This window comes from Dinoponera quadriceps, unplaced genomic scaffold (assembly GCF_001313825.1).
Source record: "Dinoponera quadriceps isolate SergipeBrazil2010 unplaced genomic scaffold, ASM131382v1 scaffold1069, whole genome shotgun sequence".
Lineage (NCBI taxonomy): Eukaryota > Metazoa > Arthropoda > Insecta > Hymenoptera > Formicidae > Dinoponera > Dinoponera quadriceps.
Window position 1 is genome coordinate 1254296 of NW_014555200.1, and position 17982 is coordinate 1272277.

Sequence of the window (17982 nt, forward strand, 5' to 3'; positions counted from 1 at the left end):
TGAGATCGCGAGTTGGTGCACGACGAAGAAGCAGGGGAAAACGAGAGAAAAATCCCGTTATCGTTGTGGAAACAAACTATTAGCGTAAGATAGCACGCTTGTCAAGCGGATAGAATAGATGTGTGACAGTCGCTGCGCCGAAGCACACCGGAACAGAAGTTACTCGCGTGTACTTCCCGGCAGCGAATGATTCGTAGAACATATTTTTACCGCTCGTGAGGACAGTTCTTATCCAGGAAGGGGAGATCGAAGTTTGTACCTCATAGTGAGACCTTCGATAGCGTTCCGGGAACGGCGATTGTTTATACCGAAGAGACCTCGTGGAGGCTTAACGTATCAGATATATGTTATCTATGTGTTAACAGGCAGAATTTGTTCCCAGAAACTACGTTGGCCGAGAATTGATAAAATTCGTATAATTTTTATCGGGTGAAAATGCTTCGCGAGTGAAAACTTTGACGGGACCACTCGCAGCGATTGATCTAAGATACAGATTAATCTTCACGGAAAAGTGTTTTCCACGGAAAGGATGCACGCCGATAATTAGAATTCGGGGTTCTCGTTAGGAGAAAAACGACACTTGACGGAGGATGAGAAGGAGCGGTAGTCTGAAATGTTCGGTCACGGGGCCGTCGGTGAAATAGACAGCATCTCGGGCCCTTACGCTCATGAGGCGATCACGATGGAGCCACGTGCGATGATGATGTCGAACCTGTCGTGCGACGGCTGCGCGGACAGCGACCGGGACTCCGACAGCAGCAGCATGATCGTGGACCCGGTGAGTCTCGACAAGAACGATCTGTCGCCGTCGCAGTCGTCGTCGAGCCCGGTGATACCGAGCTCCCCGGTACCGACGCCGACCCCGACGCCGACGCCGGCGAGAAGTCGAGGCGGCGGCGGTGGCGGTAGCGGACGCTCCAAGAAGACGTACTCGATGATGTCGGCGTCGAGTCAGCAGAAATCCAGCGGTTCCGCTCAACCCTCCGGATACGGCTCGGACAAAATGTCGTCGTCCTTGATCAAACCGCCGTACTCGTACATTGCGCTGATCACGATGGCAATCCTGCAATCGCCGCAGAAGAAGCTCACGCTGAGCGGCATCTGCGAGTTCATCATGTCGCGCTTCCCCTATTACCACGACAAATTCCCCGCCTGGCAGAACTCCATCAGGCACAACCTGTCGCTAAACGACTGCTTCATCAAGATCCCCCGCGAGCCCGGCAACCCCGGCAAGGGCAACTACTGGACCCTGGACCCCCTCGCGGAGGACATGTTCGACAACGGTAGCTTTCTGAGACGCAGGAAGAGGTACAAGAGGCCGCCGCCGCATTACGTCCTGCGGGACCGAGCGATCATGGCCACCTTCGCCATCTGCGGCGATCGGGGCCCCTGTCCAGGCGGCGGAGGCGGTCATCCGGGTGCTTTGGCCTATCCCGGAGCCGCTTACCTGTCGCCTCCGCCTGGTCTACCGCTGCTGGACTTCTCGCCGTCTACATTGGAGGCATTGAAGCTCGGCGGCTTCTTGGAGCCGCCGCCGCCGCTCTACAAACCGGTGCCCATCACGGCGCCCCCGATCAGACAGATCGACCCGGCCCCCGCGAGGGTCACGACGATACCAGCCAGCCACACGAGCGTCGACAAGAAGCGGAACTTCAGCATAGACGCGCTCATCGGCAAGCAAGCGGCCAGCGACCAGAACTGCGGCGCGTTGCTGGATCTCAGCCCGTCGGAGCACAGAGAGATCAGAAGCCAGGCGTCCGCGTTCTCGCCGCTCGTCTAGGAGCTTGCCGACGTTCTCTTCCAGCCGTCGAGGCGCTACCCATTACTTCCGGAGGCGGGAATCCGATCGTCATTCCACGTTGTCAAATTCTACGAAATGATCGGAACACTCGTCGCTTCTGGAGTTCAACGAGAGCGTAACTAATCGTGGACACGTCAAACGCGTCCGCGTCCGAGGGGAAAATCTAGTATTGCTGCTGCTGCTGAGCGGACTCGTCGTTTGGCCGACGCGAGTTCGGGCTCAGCAACTTCATCTTTGAGATAGATCTGCCGAAAAGAGTAGACACGGAGTTCCCTCGTCGGAAAAAAGAGTGATCGCATTGTAACGTGAACATTGAACTATACCGCGTTATCGTACGGTGATTGTATGGAGATCACGTTGGTGGATCGTGCGTCGCTGATCAGACATTCCGCACGGAGTACTTCGAAGAGACGCTTTAACGATTCCCAAGAGAGTTTGAGGTAATCGCACCGCGATGACTGATTCACACCGAAGGTGACGGCGATTGATCTCACTTGTCATTCACCTTCCGATAAGTGCTGTCCAAATGAATTCGAGATTTTGATACCGCAACTAAGTACACTCGGCAAATTTCAGACACACTTTTTCTTCTTCGCTGGTAATGATTTATTCAAATCTGCAATATTCTAAAGAGTCGAAAGAATGCGTCAAAAAATTTTCGCCGAATAAGAAATATAAAAATAAAACAGAAATAAAATCAAAATTTTGTTCCGGATGTATTGTCGAGAAATAACAATTATGTTTACTCCGAAACGTTGCATTGTAAATATCTTTGCATCATTTGGACAGAATTTATCCGCATGCGATTGTTATATTCGCGTCTTGAACAAAAGTTCGATGTAGGTTTCCGTGAACTCTGCGAGATGCTCGCTCTGCACGTATTAGCGGTGCACTTTCATGGTAAAATGTTCAGCGATAGCGGCCGATAAGAAGAACGTACGCGAAATCGAAGTTCTGGCATTATCTGTGTTACCTAGTTTTCATTCGGTAAGACGAGACACAAATCGTACATAATCGAGTCAGATCTGGCATAAGATTCCAGGTGATCGTTTCCTACCGAATAATCATCAAGATGAGTCGCAGGAACTATAAAGAGACGTATCAACTTAATGAGATGTATATCGAGGATAATAGTGCAACCTGACACACACATATATATATATATATGTGTCGGTGAATCACTGTAAAAAGGCGTAGTGCAATAGCGTGTAGCGTTTTATTTGAAGTGTCGCGGCGCTTCTTAAAACGACCGGTGGAAGTAAATTATTTAATATTTTACTATGTACTAAATATTAGGAACATTAAGAGCCTGACTCGTTTTTTGGAAAACTAAGAATTTTCAGGAAACTTGAATTTTTGTTAACCTTATTACAACAATTCGTTCGACATCATCGCTCGACAAATACACTTGTTTGATAATAACGATGTTTGCAGGGGATTGATAGTTTATTCGGAGTTGACAGTCCGTTCATTATCCTAATAAATTAGTTACGATTGATCGCGAGTCTATTCTCGGAATTCTAACTTAATGTTAACGGCATCGTCATTCCCGGACTATTACATCGTGGTGTTACGTAACGTCGCGTCGCACACCGTAAAATTGCTTTGTTTTGCTACACCGGCTGACCAAGGAAATGAAACAGTAATATACTTCCACTCGTCGAGCGATCCTTTTGCGAGCAAAGTTTCGTCGTACGAATGTGTTGGCCGCGTTCCCTCCGTTTTCGCCGTTTCACTTTCTTTGCCCGAATCCGTTCGGTTAGACGAATAGACGGCCGCTTTCCACCACACGGCCGATTAATATCGGCATTGTAAATACGCGTCCCGAACAAATATATGCGCAGCACTCTGTTATATAGCAGAGGGAGGGGGGCACTTTTCTCCGGCGGATTTAATGTAAAGCCGCCCCGCGCTCTCCCACTCCATTTAGCCGTAAGCGGTCAAGTAGACGTTTGGTGTACATACATCGAAGTAACGCGATCCGTATGTAATTGTGAATACCTATATCGTATTTTACAGTTTAAGACGCATTCTCTGTCTCTCGCGACAATGCGACCGCCGTCGGAGAAGCGCGACGATCTCGAAAGAAGATGCTTTCAACCTGTCGAATTTTGCACCGTGCGCGATAAATTGGCAAGTCGCGTGATCTCCTAATGCGAGTCTACCCTTGGAATTTTTGCAACTTGAACTACGAACGAACGAATAAGACAGCTTTAATTTTCCGGGGACAGTAATTGCGCCTTTTGCGAAAAGGTATAATCCAAAGTGTGAAACCAGAAAAAATCCCGATTAATTAAAAAAAAAAAAAGGAAAGAGAGAGACTCGGTTTTAAAGTTTGGAAAATTAAATCTGCCGAAAGATGAAGTTTTGCTACAAACTAATGGAATTTGTACGTCGGAGAGGGCCGAGAATTTCACCGATAAATTAAAAATTTGTCGAGGCCGCGTAATCTGCACAAAAAGAAACAGGAATTGCCGAAGAGCGCAAGATCGATCGGTACACTAACTTGACGCTTATATCACGCTTGTATCACGAGGCGACATTGTACGAAATTAAATTAACGACGCGTAAATCAATTAGGCGGGCTTATGCAACACGTTTCAAAGTTGAAATTAATGCATGATGTAATTTACATTTAACGGCGAAATTGAAACTCGTCGAATCCGGATTACTTCAATATGGATAAACACGCCTATTTCTACATCGGGATGGACAATGTACTCGAAATGTGGAGATCCCGTAATGCGCGAGTATTTAGTGAATTTTAACACGGCGATATACACATACACATACGTAATACACATTTACAAACACACACATGTACACAATATATTTTACTAATCCCTTATATTTTTAATCGTTGCACAAGAGAGACACCGCGGTCCTTCACTTTGTTCCTCTGCTAAGAGTAAGCAGCGAGAAGCCAAGATGGATATATGTTTAGTTATAGGCTGCGGTAATGGTACACACACACATACACACACACAACCTATCGTTAAAAATCGTCTGTAGATCTTAGTAAGTATTGTATGTGTCAAGATGATAGATTTATAATAATGTGTAATGATAAAAACAATAAAGTATCGTTAAGTACAGACGTGATTATTCTTCCCTTCTCCGTCGTTTTCTTCCTCCTGACCGGCGAAAGACAAACTGACGGAAGTAATCTCGATAATAATTCACAACGATTAAAGCGAGAAGAAATAATTCAGGTCGAGCAAACGCGCTGGACGAATCCGTCGATCGTCCGAGAAGCAATTCGCGCACGTCCAAGGAAGGATGCGGTGTGCGAAATAAGGCGGTAAGGGAAAGACGTGGGAGAGGCGGATACGGTAAAAACGGCGCGGAAGTGAGTGACGAAGAGCGTAGTACAAAGCAATATCTTGTTTACCCGCTTCTCGGCGATGACAATGCGAAGTGGGGAAGAAAAGAGAGGAGAAGAGAAGAGGAGGAAAGAGAGTAGAGGATAGAGGAGGCGGCGGCGACGGCGGTGGCGGGCCGGAGGAGAATGAGTGGATTTTCATTGCAGTTTAATCCTCGTTCCGTGTCCCCCCGACGGTATTCTAAACGGCGATACGAAGGCAACTCTTGTCGCTTGGGGTGACGATATTACATTCCTCGATCGTGACGAAGATAACGGCCGCCGCATCTCGCACGGCAATTCGAGCATCGCGTTAAAACGCGCTTCTTCTAATCTCTGTGTTTCTCTCCTTCACCCTCTGTAGCTGTCCCTCTCCCTCGTCTATCTATCTATTTATCTGTCTGTTCGTCTTTGTTTTCCTCTTTCTGCGAGAAAAGCACGGGAAAGGAAAATGTATGACGACGTAAGAGCGTCGAGAAGCGATGACAACGCGGTTTGCAAAAGTAACTATTATTGCACCGTCTTACGTTCGCTGCACGCGAATAGACGCTGAAACGAGGCTGATGGAGTAATTACACGTGTTGCAAAAAGCAAATACTTTGTCAAGGCTCACGAATCTCTACATGAGCGTTATCTTCTTTTCTGCTGTTAACGAAATCAACTTTGCGCTGTTATCGCTGGAATCGTTGAAATGGGAATTGTGGCAAAGAGCGTTACGTAATCAATCACCGTCGAGAGGCGTCGGTGAGAAGATTTTCCTTCGCGCGAGAGTCTTGGATCAACATTAGATCTGCCGTATGATAAGATCGATAAACACGCTAATTCGCTGCTAAATAGAGAATTTCCGAAGAGCTGCTATAATTTTTTCCCGCCTATATCGTTCTCGTCCGACAGTCAATCAAATTCATCGTAAATTTGTAGCAAGATACGCGCGATATTGGTCCTATTTGTCTTTTCTTTTCTTTCACGAAAAATGAAATTACCAGAGTTAGAATAACTTTCATTTATTTACAAAAATTCTATGGTCTAATATTAAAAAGAACTAAAAATGTTAACAATAAATACCAATGACAACAATAAACATTATAATTTTTAAATAAAATTATATAATTCCAAGTTAACCGATTCTAAATAAAAAAATAATAATTAGAAATATTAATGCGTAAGTCCTAATTATAGGTCAGTAAATTATGTCGCATCTCTATACAAATTATACAATATCTAATTCTGGATCAAGAAAAAAATGCATATAAGGTATATATAAGATTTTTTTTTAAATACAAATTTTGTATAATTTTATTTATTATAATATGCAATAGATTAAATTATATTTTACATTTTTTTCTAATATCTACAATGTTTCTGAATGTAACTTTAGAATATATTTATTATAAAAAAATGAACTAAAGAAAATAAAAAATATTTTTCCGTGTTTTCATTATGTTTCTAATAAATTATGTTTCTAATAAATTAATGAACTAAAATTGACTCAAAATTGGGATTCGACCCTTAAATAGGACCGTTACCTTAATTCTTTGTTTGCGTTCTCTCTTTCTCTCTCTCTCTCTCTCTGGAAGCTGATACGCATGGCGTAATAATTTTGCGACGCAAACGCATCAGTTTCACTGAAAAATTTACCACGAAACCGTTGACGTCACTAAGATTTACGACGGTGTGCACGCGTGCTCCGAATATACGAAGATATCGCAGTTTACAAAAGCAACTATTATTACATTATCTCAAACGCGTTGCACGAGAGTAAACGCTGTATCGCGGCCGACAAATTAATCGTGCGTGCAATAAGGCATCCAGGGTCGAGGAAAGAGGAAATTCGAAGGTAGGTCAACACTAAAGGTAGGTTGTAGATAAACGCTTGCCAATAAGTTCGCCAAGAATTAATTTCGCACTTCATCAAACAACGATCCGTCTATAACGCCAACGATCATTTACGGCCATCTTAACGTTATCGCGGATTCGTTGTCGTTGTCGCTTAATCCAGACGATCGTAAGATAATGAAGCGAAGAATCAGCCGGGGATTCCACACGGCGAATTTTCTATGGCCGCACCGTCTCGCTCAGCATCCTCAGGGATGGCACAGAGCAAAGATACCGTGCAGGCGGATTCTACAAACCATCCGGATAATACGTAAGCTCGTATAACGAGTACGGGTAAGTAAAGTAGACGGGGTGAAACGTCGGCGGGCCGTATATCATCGTCACGATCGTGGTTCTTCGCGCGTGCAACACCCCTTTAATCGTCCGTCAAGTGTGTGTGCATTCGGAATGTAATATATCCTAGCGGCCACGTGCCGCTCACGTGCCGCTAAGTGTTTGTTTCGGTTTGCATTGTCACCGCGGATACAAGCGCGCCCGTGCCAAAGGCCGAGGGAGGAAGCGGGCGAGTTTCTCGCGCCCCCTTCCCCCGCCTCTCCTCTTTTCATAACTCCTCGCTTAGGGGGTAAATAACGTGCCGGTGGTTGACAATTAGAAGCGATGGGAACGAACTTCATTATGCGAAAGGGAACCCTCTGATTCGCCGAGCGTGATCTGTGAAATGCGGAAATATTTTCGACCCGGCTACATCGCCCGCGCAGGATCAGTCAGGAGGGGAGGGGGAGCTCGGCTTGTGCTTTCGTTCGCATCTTGTGGGAGATTTCGCACGAAGATTTCAAATTGTTCTCAGTAACAACGTGAGTCTGTCTGACTCCCTACGATATTTATTATCTAACTGACTAAAATATATAAATGCTCAATTAATCCTATTTAAGTTTTCAATTTGCCATATTTTGGTCTGTCAGACAACTTGACGCTCGCTGCGTCGCTCTATCATTTTCATTCGAATTAATTTCTTCAAACTTGTAACACAGAAATTAGAAATGCAGAATCTAAATGTTTATGATATTAGGTTAAAAAAATGATTTGGATTCAAACTTATTATGAGAAAAAAATATCTTCGAAAAAAAATCCTCAAATAGTTTCGCTAATGCGATTAAAAAAAAAGTAATTTTCGTTCGTTGTAACAGACGTCTGATACGTTAAGGAAAAAATAGTATGTTGTGTGATTAGCAAAAGAAATTAGAAAATCGGAAAATGTTCAGCGGTTCACTGAACTGGAATGTGGTGAGCTAAGGTTAAACAGAAATCTTTTCGCGACGAGAAATAGCACATTGCGTCGAGAAACGAAGTCGGTTTTATTGTCTTGTCCTAATTAGGGAAAAGTTGTCTCTAAATCGTACTAAAGGTATTTTTAAAGTCTTTATTTCACACACAGAAAATACAATGTAATACGTTCAAGAATTTCGATTATATTTCTCGTGCTCTCATTTATTTAATATATTTACCACTGGATTGCGCTTATATTTAATAATTGCAGAAAAAAAAATAAAGTACGATTTAGGCAAGTCTTCCCTAATTACAGAAGAGTGAAGTCTGTGCAAACAAAACGTAACAGCAATACGTTATTCATTATTCCAAAGATACGACGTTGTTGGATATGTAAAAGACGCACAACGAGAACGAAATAAATGCGACTATTACAAAGTCGCGCGAAGATGCCCGACAACCCCCAACTACTCGTACGTTGTTGAGTCCTCAGTGCAGGTTAGCGGGACGGCGAAGCTCCAAAGAAACGTACTGGATCTCATCCACGCTCGATTTTGCTGCGGAAACTTAGCAATTACGCGCGCTGGAGAGTCACGACGGCGACTTCCTTCGTCGTCGGGGGTAATGTGAAGCGAGGAGAGTGTTAGCGCGATGGACACGCGCGTACGATACGCAGGTAGTGGTGTGGTAATAAGTCGCCGGGACGCGGACGGTGTACACATAAGGGAGAGGTCTGGTATTCAGCTACTTCGCTTCCCGGCCAGAGAAGAGAGAGGCAGCAGGCAATGACCAATATTATGATAATTCGAGCCTCTCGCGTTTTATCCTCCCGCCCCTCTTCCTCCAACAACCTTCTCTTTTCCTACTCCCGCCCGATGCGAGAGGAACCGGGTGTGAGCACTCCGTTCACCCTCCGCTCTTTCTCTCTATCTCTCTCTCACCCTGTCGCGTAACCGGAAGCGCTACGGCGGCGGCGGCCATGTTTCAGAGGCGCGGGCGTGGCCTTCCGGTTACCCGGGGCAACCGGCGTTATCCGGATATCGACCTGGGAGCGACGAGAAGGGTGGCTAGGCTTCTGTCCGGGAGGGAAAATGTTATCACTGCTTTGTGGTGGCTAAGATAGCAACCCGCCCTTCCCCGTCGCTCCTGCAAGCCTCTCTCTCACTCTCTCGCTCTCTCTTCCTCCTCGTCCTCCACCTCTTCTTCTTCCTTCTCCTCTCCCCCTCGTTCTGCCCGCGTTGTCCTCTGACTAACCCCCTCCCGCCCCGCGGGTCCTCTTCTCTTCTACGTGATCCTCCGCGTTGCCTGTCTGCGCGAAAGTCGCAGGACTCATCTTGCGCCTGATGTATCCTTGGAATGTGTATACGGACGGTTTCTACGTCCTGCGTGTGTATGCGCGTATGTACGCGCGTCCCGTGGATCGTATTAGGTCTGCGCTTTAGAGGCTTCCGCATGGCTACGTTGCGAGAATTTCGGTGGAGAAGAGGGAAACAAGGGTCGATGGTTCTCCACAACTGCGAATCGCGGCGAGCATCTTCGGTAAACTGGTCCCGAAAATGCCGGATCGGAGATACGCGGAACTGATGGTCCGCGCGAAAGAGGGATGAAAATCGCGCGATTCTTGGTGCAAATATAATCGAAAGAAAAGTGAAATTATTTTCGAGTTTCGCAGTTACATCAAATTACCGATCTATTTTGCACAGCTGTGTTACAAAAGGAAAATATTTCGAGAGAATTATCGAGATTATTTGAGTCGACAATTAGACACGCGTGCGAAAATACACGAATCATGATTGTTTCTAGAACTTTGTGGCAGAGAAGCGCTGTAGTCATTCGAATATTTATCTCGCCGTATTCAGATACAACGGGAGTATTATAAACGTTTGCTCGACGCGAAATTACAGAGACCTTGAAGTGATTAAGGGGTGAAATCCTGTCGCGCTCTCCTACATAAGAAGGACATCGTGCTGCCGTCGTGTCCTGACGTACTATGGAATTCTGAGAATGTGTGTGCGAGCCAAGGATGATATTAGATTCTTGGACAAAGTTTTCGCATGGCCGAGGTCTCGAGAGCGGTCCGGGAGACTGCTCGTCCCTGAGCAAGGACGCGTGTTATCCTTCGGCATTGATTTCTTCCCGGCTTCTTCGCCGCCTCGTCGTTGCCGACGACAAAGAACCGAGAAATTTCATTCGAGCACGGAGAGAACTTCCGTTTAATCTTCCCTTATCGTCGTTATCAACTTTAATTATGTGATATCGCAACACACGTCTATAATCTAATTTTGTGTTTCTTCGTATGATTAAATATTCTACTTACAAACTATCTTAAATCCATCTTCTAATAATATAAATTTAAAACAGTTTGTGGAAATAAATTCCTCAACTGTGAAACGTTACATGATATTGTTTTTCAATGACAAATTCCTGAGACAACTTAAAGTCTATTTTTTGGTAACAAAAATGTCGAGAAATGTCTCATAACCGGGGAGAATTATGCGTGGCGAATTAGTATTGACATGTGTATTTTAGAGGGTCCATATATTATTTATGGCGCTTAAAAGTGCATTGGAAGCATAAAACAGATGTATGAAAATTAGCATGAATTTATTTTGCGAAAAAGTTTCCACAGAAGGATAATTTTTTGGGATGATTGGAAAAGATTCGTCGGCCCGCAAGACGGAATGGGAAACATGTGCTGGGGAAAGGAGTACGATATTTATAATGTATAGCTTCCTTGGGAAAGTTCAGGCATGTGTCTCAAAACTTTTGGCCGCTTTTCCGCCAATATCGAAGTGGTTTTCGTGCGGATAGAATAAAAGTGTACGAATATATCAAATATGCCGATGTACATACGCGGTTAAGACACTAGCGAATATAGTGGATCGACATTCGGTTCTATTGTTTCTTCGTTATTGAAAAACACGTCAAGGATATCATTCTGGCGATTTGAACGGCGAAAGAAAATTTGGTGAAGCACGATCGAGGGTGGATAATGACTTCTCACGATCAAAACCTTGAGTTTCATTAATACCCAGACATCGAAGATCGTATCAAAAGAAACTTTATTTACTTTTTATATGCATATTATATTTTTCGCATTTCTGGATAATATTTATAACTATACTATCCGATATTTTTTTTAAACCCTTTGCTTGATGCTTGTTATATCGCAATTCTCGGAAAAGCGAACATCTTTGGAATTATCTTACACAGTAAAAAATATTTTGTTTTTATGTTAAAATCGGCCCTTGTTAAAAGTTTTGTGTCGAATTCTCAACATAGCCGTGTGTAACACAATGTGATTTGATATAATGCAATAACTACTCAGCTCAAAGTCCCGTGACAAGTGCGGAATTATGGGAACGAGGGAATTTTGAATCTCGACGATCACGATCTATGCGCGCGACCGCGTATTTACAAATTTCATTTTATCAGCGGAATAACCGCCAGGAGGTGCGGGCCATCCGAAATATCACACACTCGGACGAGCAGCTTCGCTTGTCCGGATAAGCGCGCGTAAACAGGCCGAAACGAATGAGCAGACCCACGCACGCACATACGCACGCACGCACACAGTACGTATAAGGTCGCTCGCGAAATCCCCGTGGGAACAGACACTTGGCTTCGCGTTTAAGGACACGCACGCGTGTGCATATGGACGCGCAGTTTAATGCACTGTTTGCTGTTTGCACTTCGTACTAATGGCCGGGCTTAGCGAGATTTAAATTTGTCGGCGAGCGAGCCGTGGGGGATCAGACGGCGGGAAAGCTGGAGACGAGCCCGACGGGAACGACGATTTAAACTTCTCGGTCCCCGTAATAATTCGGACGAGTTACACAGCCCGCGGGTCCCGCGAGCTTAATTCTTCGGCGTCGCTCCTCTTAGTTAGTCCGGCGAAACGCGGGATTTTAACGGAAACCGCCAGGAGCACAGCGGAAGTTGCAAAAGATCACATTACTATTAATTACCGCCTCTTCCACGGTATACCTTCTTCCGAGGTATGGCCATGCTTACGGATTCTTCGAGTACTTCCTCGGATCACTTTCAACGCAACGCGAAGAAAGATAGGTAGAGCCCCCTCTTCCCCCTCTCCTCCCTAAATTGCAGATCGCCTGAAACGGGCTTTACCGATCTCGATACCTGTAATTCGAGCAGAACAACGCACGCCGAGATTTTCGACGAGGCTTCAGCGCAAATGTGCGTCGGAGCGGGCTTGCAGCGGTGATTCGTGCGCGTCGCCAAAGGCCGAAGAACGCCCCTACAGTGCGGGGCTGGTGAACACGATGCGAGGGGTGCTCGGTCGAGTGTACGTCGACGCGGAGCCGTAATTGTTTTACTCCCGTAGCCCTGACAAGAGAGAGAAAGAGAGAGAGAGAGAGAGAGAGAGACGCGCTTTCTCTCTCTCTCCCTCCCTCTCTGTCTCTTCTCTCAATCTATTTCATCCGCACCCCCGCAGCCACTCTCGTTTCATCCCGACGCCACGCTACCCGACGCCACCCGCAGCGCGCCTATCATGCGCCACTAATGCCTAACAGGTTAACGTCTCGCATGATTATTCTATTGCTCCACGTGCCCCCCGGAATTGCCGCCCTTCGTGCGCTAATTCGAGCGGCCTTAAGCGTAATATTTTCCGCCCCGAATCAAAGCCGGAGAATGATCTTCCCGCGGCTCCTGCTATCTCGCGCGACTCTCGAAGATGACCCAATAGAGACAGCTGATGATTAGAATTTCACGGAGAAATTTCGTGGACTCCGATATACACGTTCGGATTAGGCGCATCTGAATTGGAAGTCACGTTCTCGGAAAATATTTTGAAATGCAAGCGAATTGAGCGTAGAGTAAGAAACAAAAGCGACGGGAAATTTTGTGTTGCGTAAATGCGAATAAATGAATTTAATGTACAAATATAGACGTAATTATTATCTATGACATATCTCTTTCAGCGAAAATACGAGAACGAGTTAATTTTGTTTTTCGTAAAACAGCGATCCCCTCGTTATTACGTCTTATCCGATTTTTATTTATTGCCCGGATCGCTTACTATTATTTCGATTCGTATTAATTGAAAACGCCCGGCTGCATTTTGCTTTATTATTCTTCTCTGAAAAGAATTCGTCGCGGTATGGCCGGCCGAATTAAATTCAACGTGAAATTCAATCACAGCTTTTGGATGATTAAAATTTGCACGCGTACATCGGCAGCGCACGCTCGATTATCCACGCTAAAATTGTGAAAAATTATTGCTTAACTCCGCGATAAATTGTTTGCATTAAATTAACAAATATACATTGCAAATACGCACGGAACGCACAAAAGCCGCGTCGCGTTCGCGCACATGTTCCATGTTAAATTAAAAAATATATATCATTAAATCACACACATATGTCATGCCGGATATTATGCGCATGAGATTCGTGCAAGCGACCTTTTTTTTTTTTTTTATCAAATTGCACACAATCCATTTTCATCGACGAAAACGCCCCGTTTCGTCTCTTATCGGATTTTTCGGCTACCATTGTTCAACGATTATCGATCGCACATTTCAACACACCACGGGAGAAATTTTCGGAAAAACAGATCAGATATATCAAACGCTAATTTAATCCATGTTAAATCCTTAAAAAACTGATTTCACATAGATTTTATAGGAATAATTTCCAAAGTCAGCTATTGCAAAAAAAATATTTTTTCAAAGCGAGGCGCGATAAAAAAATTGAACACTAAAAAATCACGAATCGGTTGAAATATTTGAAATAGCTGAAGGTACAGCAAAGTTATCGCTACGAATGCTTGCACGGAATATTTGAAGATACCTCAATAAGCATTTGTAGAGCAATTTATCCATAAAGCTAACGCGTTTCGCGAGACGATACGAGTCGTTTATCATTCTCGTTAAAATCGTCGTGGGGCTCAGTATTGCGGAATGTGGCGCGCGACCGCGAAATAAAACTGTTTATGCGCGGTATCACGTGGATCAAAGGATTCGCCGATTGGCGATTCGCGAGTGCTTGGGAATCGCGATGGCACGTCCGCCGACGATGCGACGAGTGGGTGCCGTCAAACGCGCTGCTGATCGAGCAGATTTCGACATTCGGGCTTATTTCCGTTAGACTGACGCTCGATGTCCGCTGGCTGCGTTCAACGTTCAACGAATGCTTATCGAGCGGCCGATCGACCACCATGCTCTGCGTGTACTTGCGTTTCCGGTCAATGCGAGTCTTCCGCATCGGACGGATGTCAATGCCGCAAGCATGCGATCAAGCACGTTATTATGCTGCGACCGTTTACAAACAGTCTCGCCGGCACGAAACGACTGTTGCGATATTTCAATGGCGGTAGCTGCTCGCAAGCGCGGAAAACAACGTTGGAAAATAATCCCGCGACGGAGATGTAAAATTGTTCGGCGGAACGGAGGGAAGGGCGTGAGTGAGAGCGAGTGGATAAATTTTCCGCGATTACGATATCGCGCGTGAGCGCAGGTCGAAGTAAAATAGCGCGCGGCGGAACGCGCGTATAACGCGAGGTTATTGATTTCTTTGGTCGCTTTTTACCGTACGCTTGTCGCGTTTAATCCCGTATAAAATACTTGGTGTTCCCCGGGGCGCTCTTCCCCAGTTTAAAACTGCATTCGCGTTTAATTCGAACAACCGGCCGGGAAATGGCGCCGCGTGCAGCCTGCCGGAAAATCGAAGCAGAAAACTTCGCAATTAGTCGGCCATCTCCTCGCGCGTCCCCTTCCCCCCTCCACCCTCCACGAGTCTTCGGCTCGCGGTACAGTCGGAGTAATTAAACGTTGGCCAATTAGACTCCTCATAACATTTTTATAAAGTTCCGCTCGTCCCTCGCTTGATGGGCGCAAAAATGTAACCGGCTGTTTTCTCGACCGGCGAGAAACGCGCTCAAAGCGACTGCATTCTTATGCCTACGATACTCGGACGCTATAATTGTAAATAGGCTTGTCACCTCAGTTCGTTCGCTCGCCCGGCGATCGGCAAGGTGAGGTTTCTAAAAATCATTCTAATAATCTTTCATTTATTGTTGCACTTTGCGTATCACACTAGCAAAATGTTTTCATTATTCATTTTCTAATAAAATCGAAATTTCTAAAGTTACTTCTTTACTTTAAAAGTATATTTAGTGATACTTATGGTGTTTTTCAATAATGTGCTTTGCTCTGAAATCATAATTTATCGGTCATATGTTTTGCCGCATTGGCCCCGAGATTAAGACGCAAGCCGTAAGCAAATTGACCGGCTACAGTTGATTATTTTCCTAATAAACGATTATGATTGATCAATTTTATACAGCTTAAGGCAGCACTATTATATCGATTAAATTCAATTATATCGATAAGTCCTACGCCTTAAATTCTCATTGTAGACATCGTTTTACGAAGCAGGAAGAAATTGATTTCGCCAGCGAGACAACGTGAAAAGATGACGAGTGACGTTATTTCGGCGCGCAACCACCGATACATGGCGTGTACGCGCGGCCGAGTATGATAATTCTCAATTTCGGTCGACGTGTTTATACCGAGACACGAAAAACGCGGAACGCCGCGAACGTGTTGCAGCGTCCAACGGAGGAGCAACGGACACGCGGTTTCGGCTGCGAACGAAATTATGCGGCGAGACTGTGACGCGGCCGGCTGTTTAAAGTTCATAACCGGGCCGGCAGTTTATCGGGCCGGGCCGGCAAATCCGATTACAAGAACAGATTTATTTTGACTGGCGCACGTGACCCAACAAAAACGCGGCCAGCACTTAATCCACTTTCGGCGCGAATTGAAACGCCGCACCTGCTCGCGACAACAGATGCGTTTACCGCGACAGATTATCGTTCGTTCGCTCGCTCGTACGCTGAGGGCATTCTCCCCCCGCGCGTACGCGACCTGTCACGTGCTGCAACACGCCGGAGAATCGTTTTATTACTTTTCATAATGTATTCCATCACACGCACTTTCGCGCAACCCTTACGCGAGCGCGGTGAAAAGAAATTTCCCTTTGATCGAGCGGCAGTTTTACCATACTTCGTGTTACCGGTGAACTTTGCATCGTTACGTTAAATTAATATAATCCCCACGGGAATTTTTCAAATGTAAAAAATAGTTTTCACGAAGTGTCGATCATAAAGCGCCAATAATTATGTCAATCATAAATGAATCATAAAATGTTAACCATAAAATGTCCGATGATTATATATCAATCATAAATAAATCATGGAATGTCAATAAAGTGCCAATAATTACATCAATCATAAACCACTCAAGTGCTAAATGGCACACACACGGAAAAAAATTATGTTGAATCGATAAAATTTCCAACAGCAGCGCGATTGGAATAAATCTTTATTAAGTGGCAAATATCATTAAAATTACCATGTTATGTATTGCTTCGATAATTAAAGTATCAGTTCAATGTTCAATTCAATAGTTTCAATTACATCGTCATTGAATCAAGAATATCTACTCCAATCACGTGTGCTGTTGGGAATTCTATTGACTCAACAGGATTTTTTTTCCGTGCATGGAGATAATAAAATGGAGGTTTGAGAGAATAAAATGGATTTCATGCATGAGATAATTATGTGACGTGCAAGTCAAAATTGTTACAGTAAGAGTAAATAGAAAGATACACACCGATTGTTTATCCGTTTCTAAATATATATATATATATAAATCTAAACAACACACGGATAAAATTTTCATGAATCCTTCCAAGAGTAATCCTTAAATACATGTCATTTGCCCCCAATATCCCTTCCTCTCTCTCGCCTTCTCATCCGTCAGCCGATGAATAACATATTCAGCAATATTGCTCCATGAGTCTCGAAAATGGCCCGACATTGGCGTCATCAATAGAAACTAGCGGACCGCCGTTTCCATTTACCGCATAGGACTATTTACTTCTAATAACCGTTCTCCGCGAGGCAATAATTGCGATCCCGATGAAAGCGGCTACTGAATCGGACCGATCTCCCTCGACTCTGTGTGATGCACGACGATCCCGCAAACAAATCGATCGTCGCGCCCCACAGTTTTACGATCCGTTGCCGGTCGTAATTTATAGCGATCAACCCCGTCGCCGGTCGTAGGCGGTGGGGTATTCGGTGGGCGAGAGGGTCGTTAATGGTGTCGACGTTGGTCGCATAGAGAACGCCGGGAATCATTTATTTCAAAGTGATCCCCAGGTATCAGGAGGACGACGGGAGCTTATGAGCGACCGCGAGCGATCACAATGCCGCGCCGTCGCTGCGAGTAATTCGCAAATATCCGAGAGGATATCGAATAATTCATAGATATCCGAGGATACGAGTCTGTTTACTCGACGCGACGCGTTGCGGCGAATTGGGACTGTTACTTTGTCATACTTTCATCCGTATTCATCGTCCGGGTTTAGCCCTAAAATCCGCCCGCTGAATTTCACTTGTTCCATATCGAAGCCCCGAAAAATTGGACGTTGTGTTTTATTTATGACCGGGATACAAGTAACTTTATCGCGCGGCGATTGGCTTCGTGAAGAATATCACGGTGTTGCGTAAATAGCGCGAGAATAAACGGTGCCTTCGGAGAGGAGCTCGCGATTGCTGTAATTTCGGTGAGTTCAAATCTCTCGATGGCGACGTGGACGTAAACGTAATAACACGAGGAAAGTTTGCAAAAGTTTGTAGCTCGCTATAGCATCAGGATTCTGCTTGCATTGTAAATATAGACCGTTCG

At 45.1% G+C, this 17982-nt stretch overlaps 1 protein-coding gene and 1 long non-coding RNA gene across 2 annotated transcripts in view; one reads left to right on the plus strand and one right to left on the minus strand.

Annotated features, from left to right (window-relative positions):
- Positions 1 to 17982, minus strand: part of LOC106743467 — a 45429-nt gene that overhangs the window by 22043 nt on the left and 5404 nt on the right. The gene's annotated exons all lie outside the window — the stretch shown is intronic.
- Positions 507 to 1780, plus strand: LOC106743466 (forkhead box protein D3-like). Its single transcript, XM_014617326.1, has one exon. The coding sequence runs from the start codon at positions 614 to 616 to the stop codon at positions 1778 to 1780; it is 1167 nt and encodes a 388-aa protein (XP_014472812.1). The 5' UTR covers positions 507 to 613.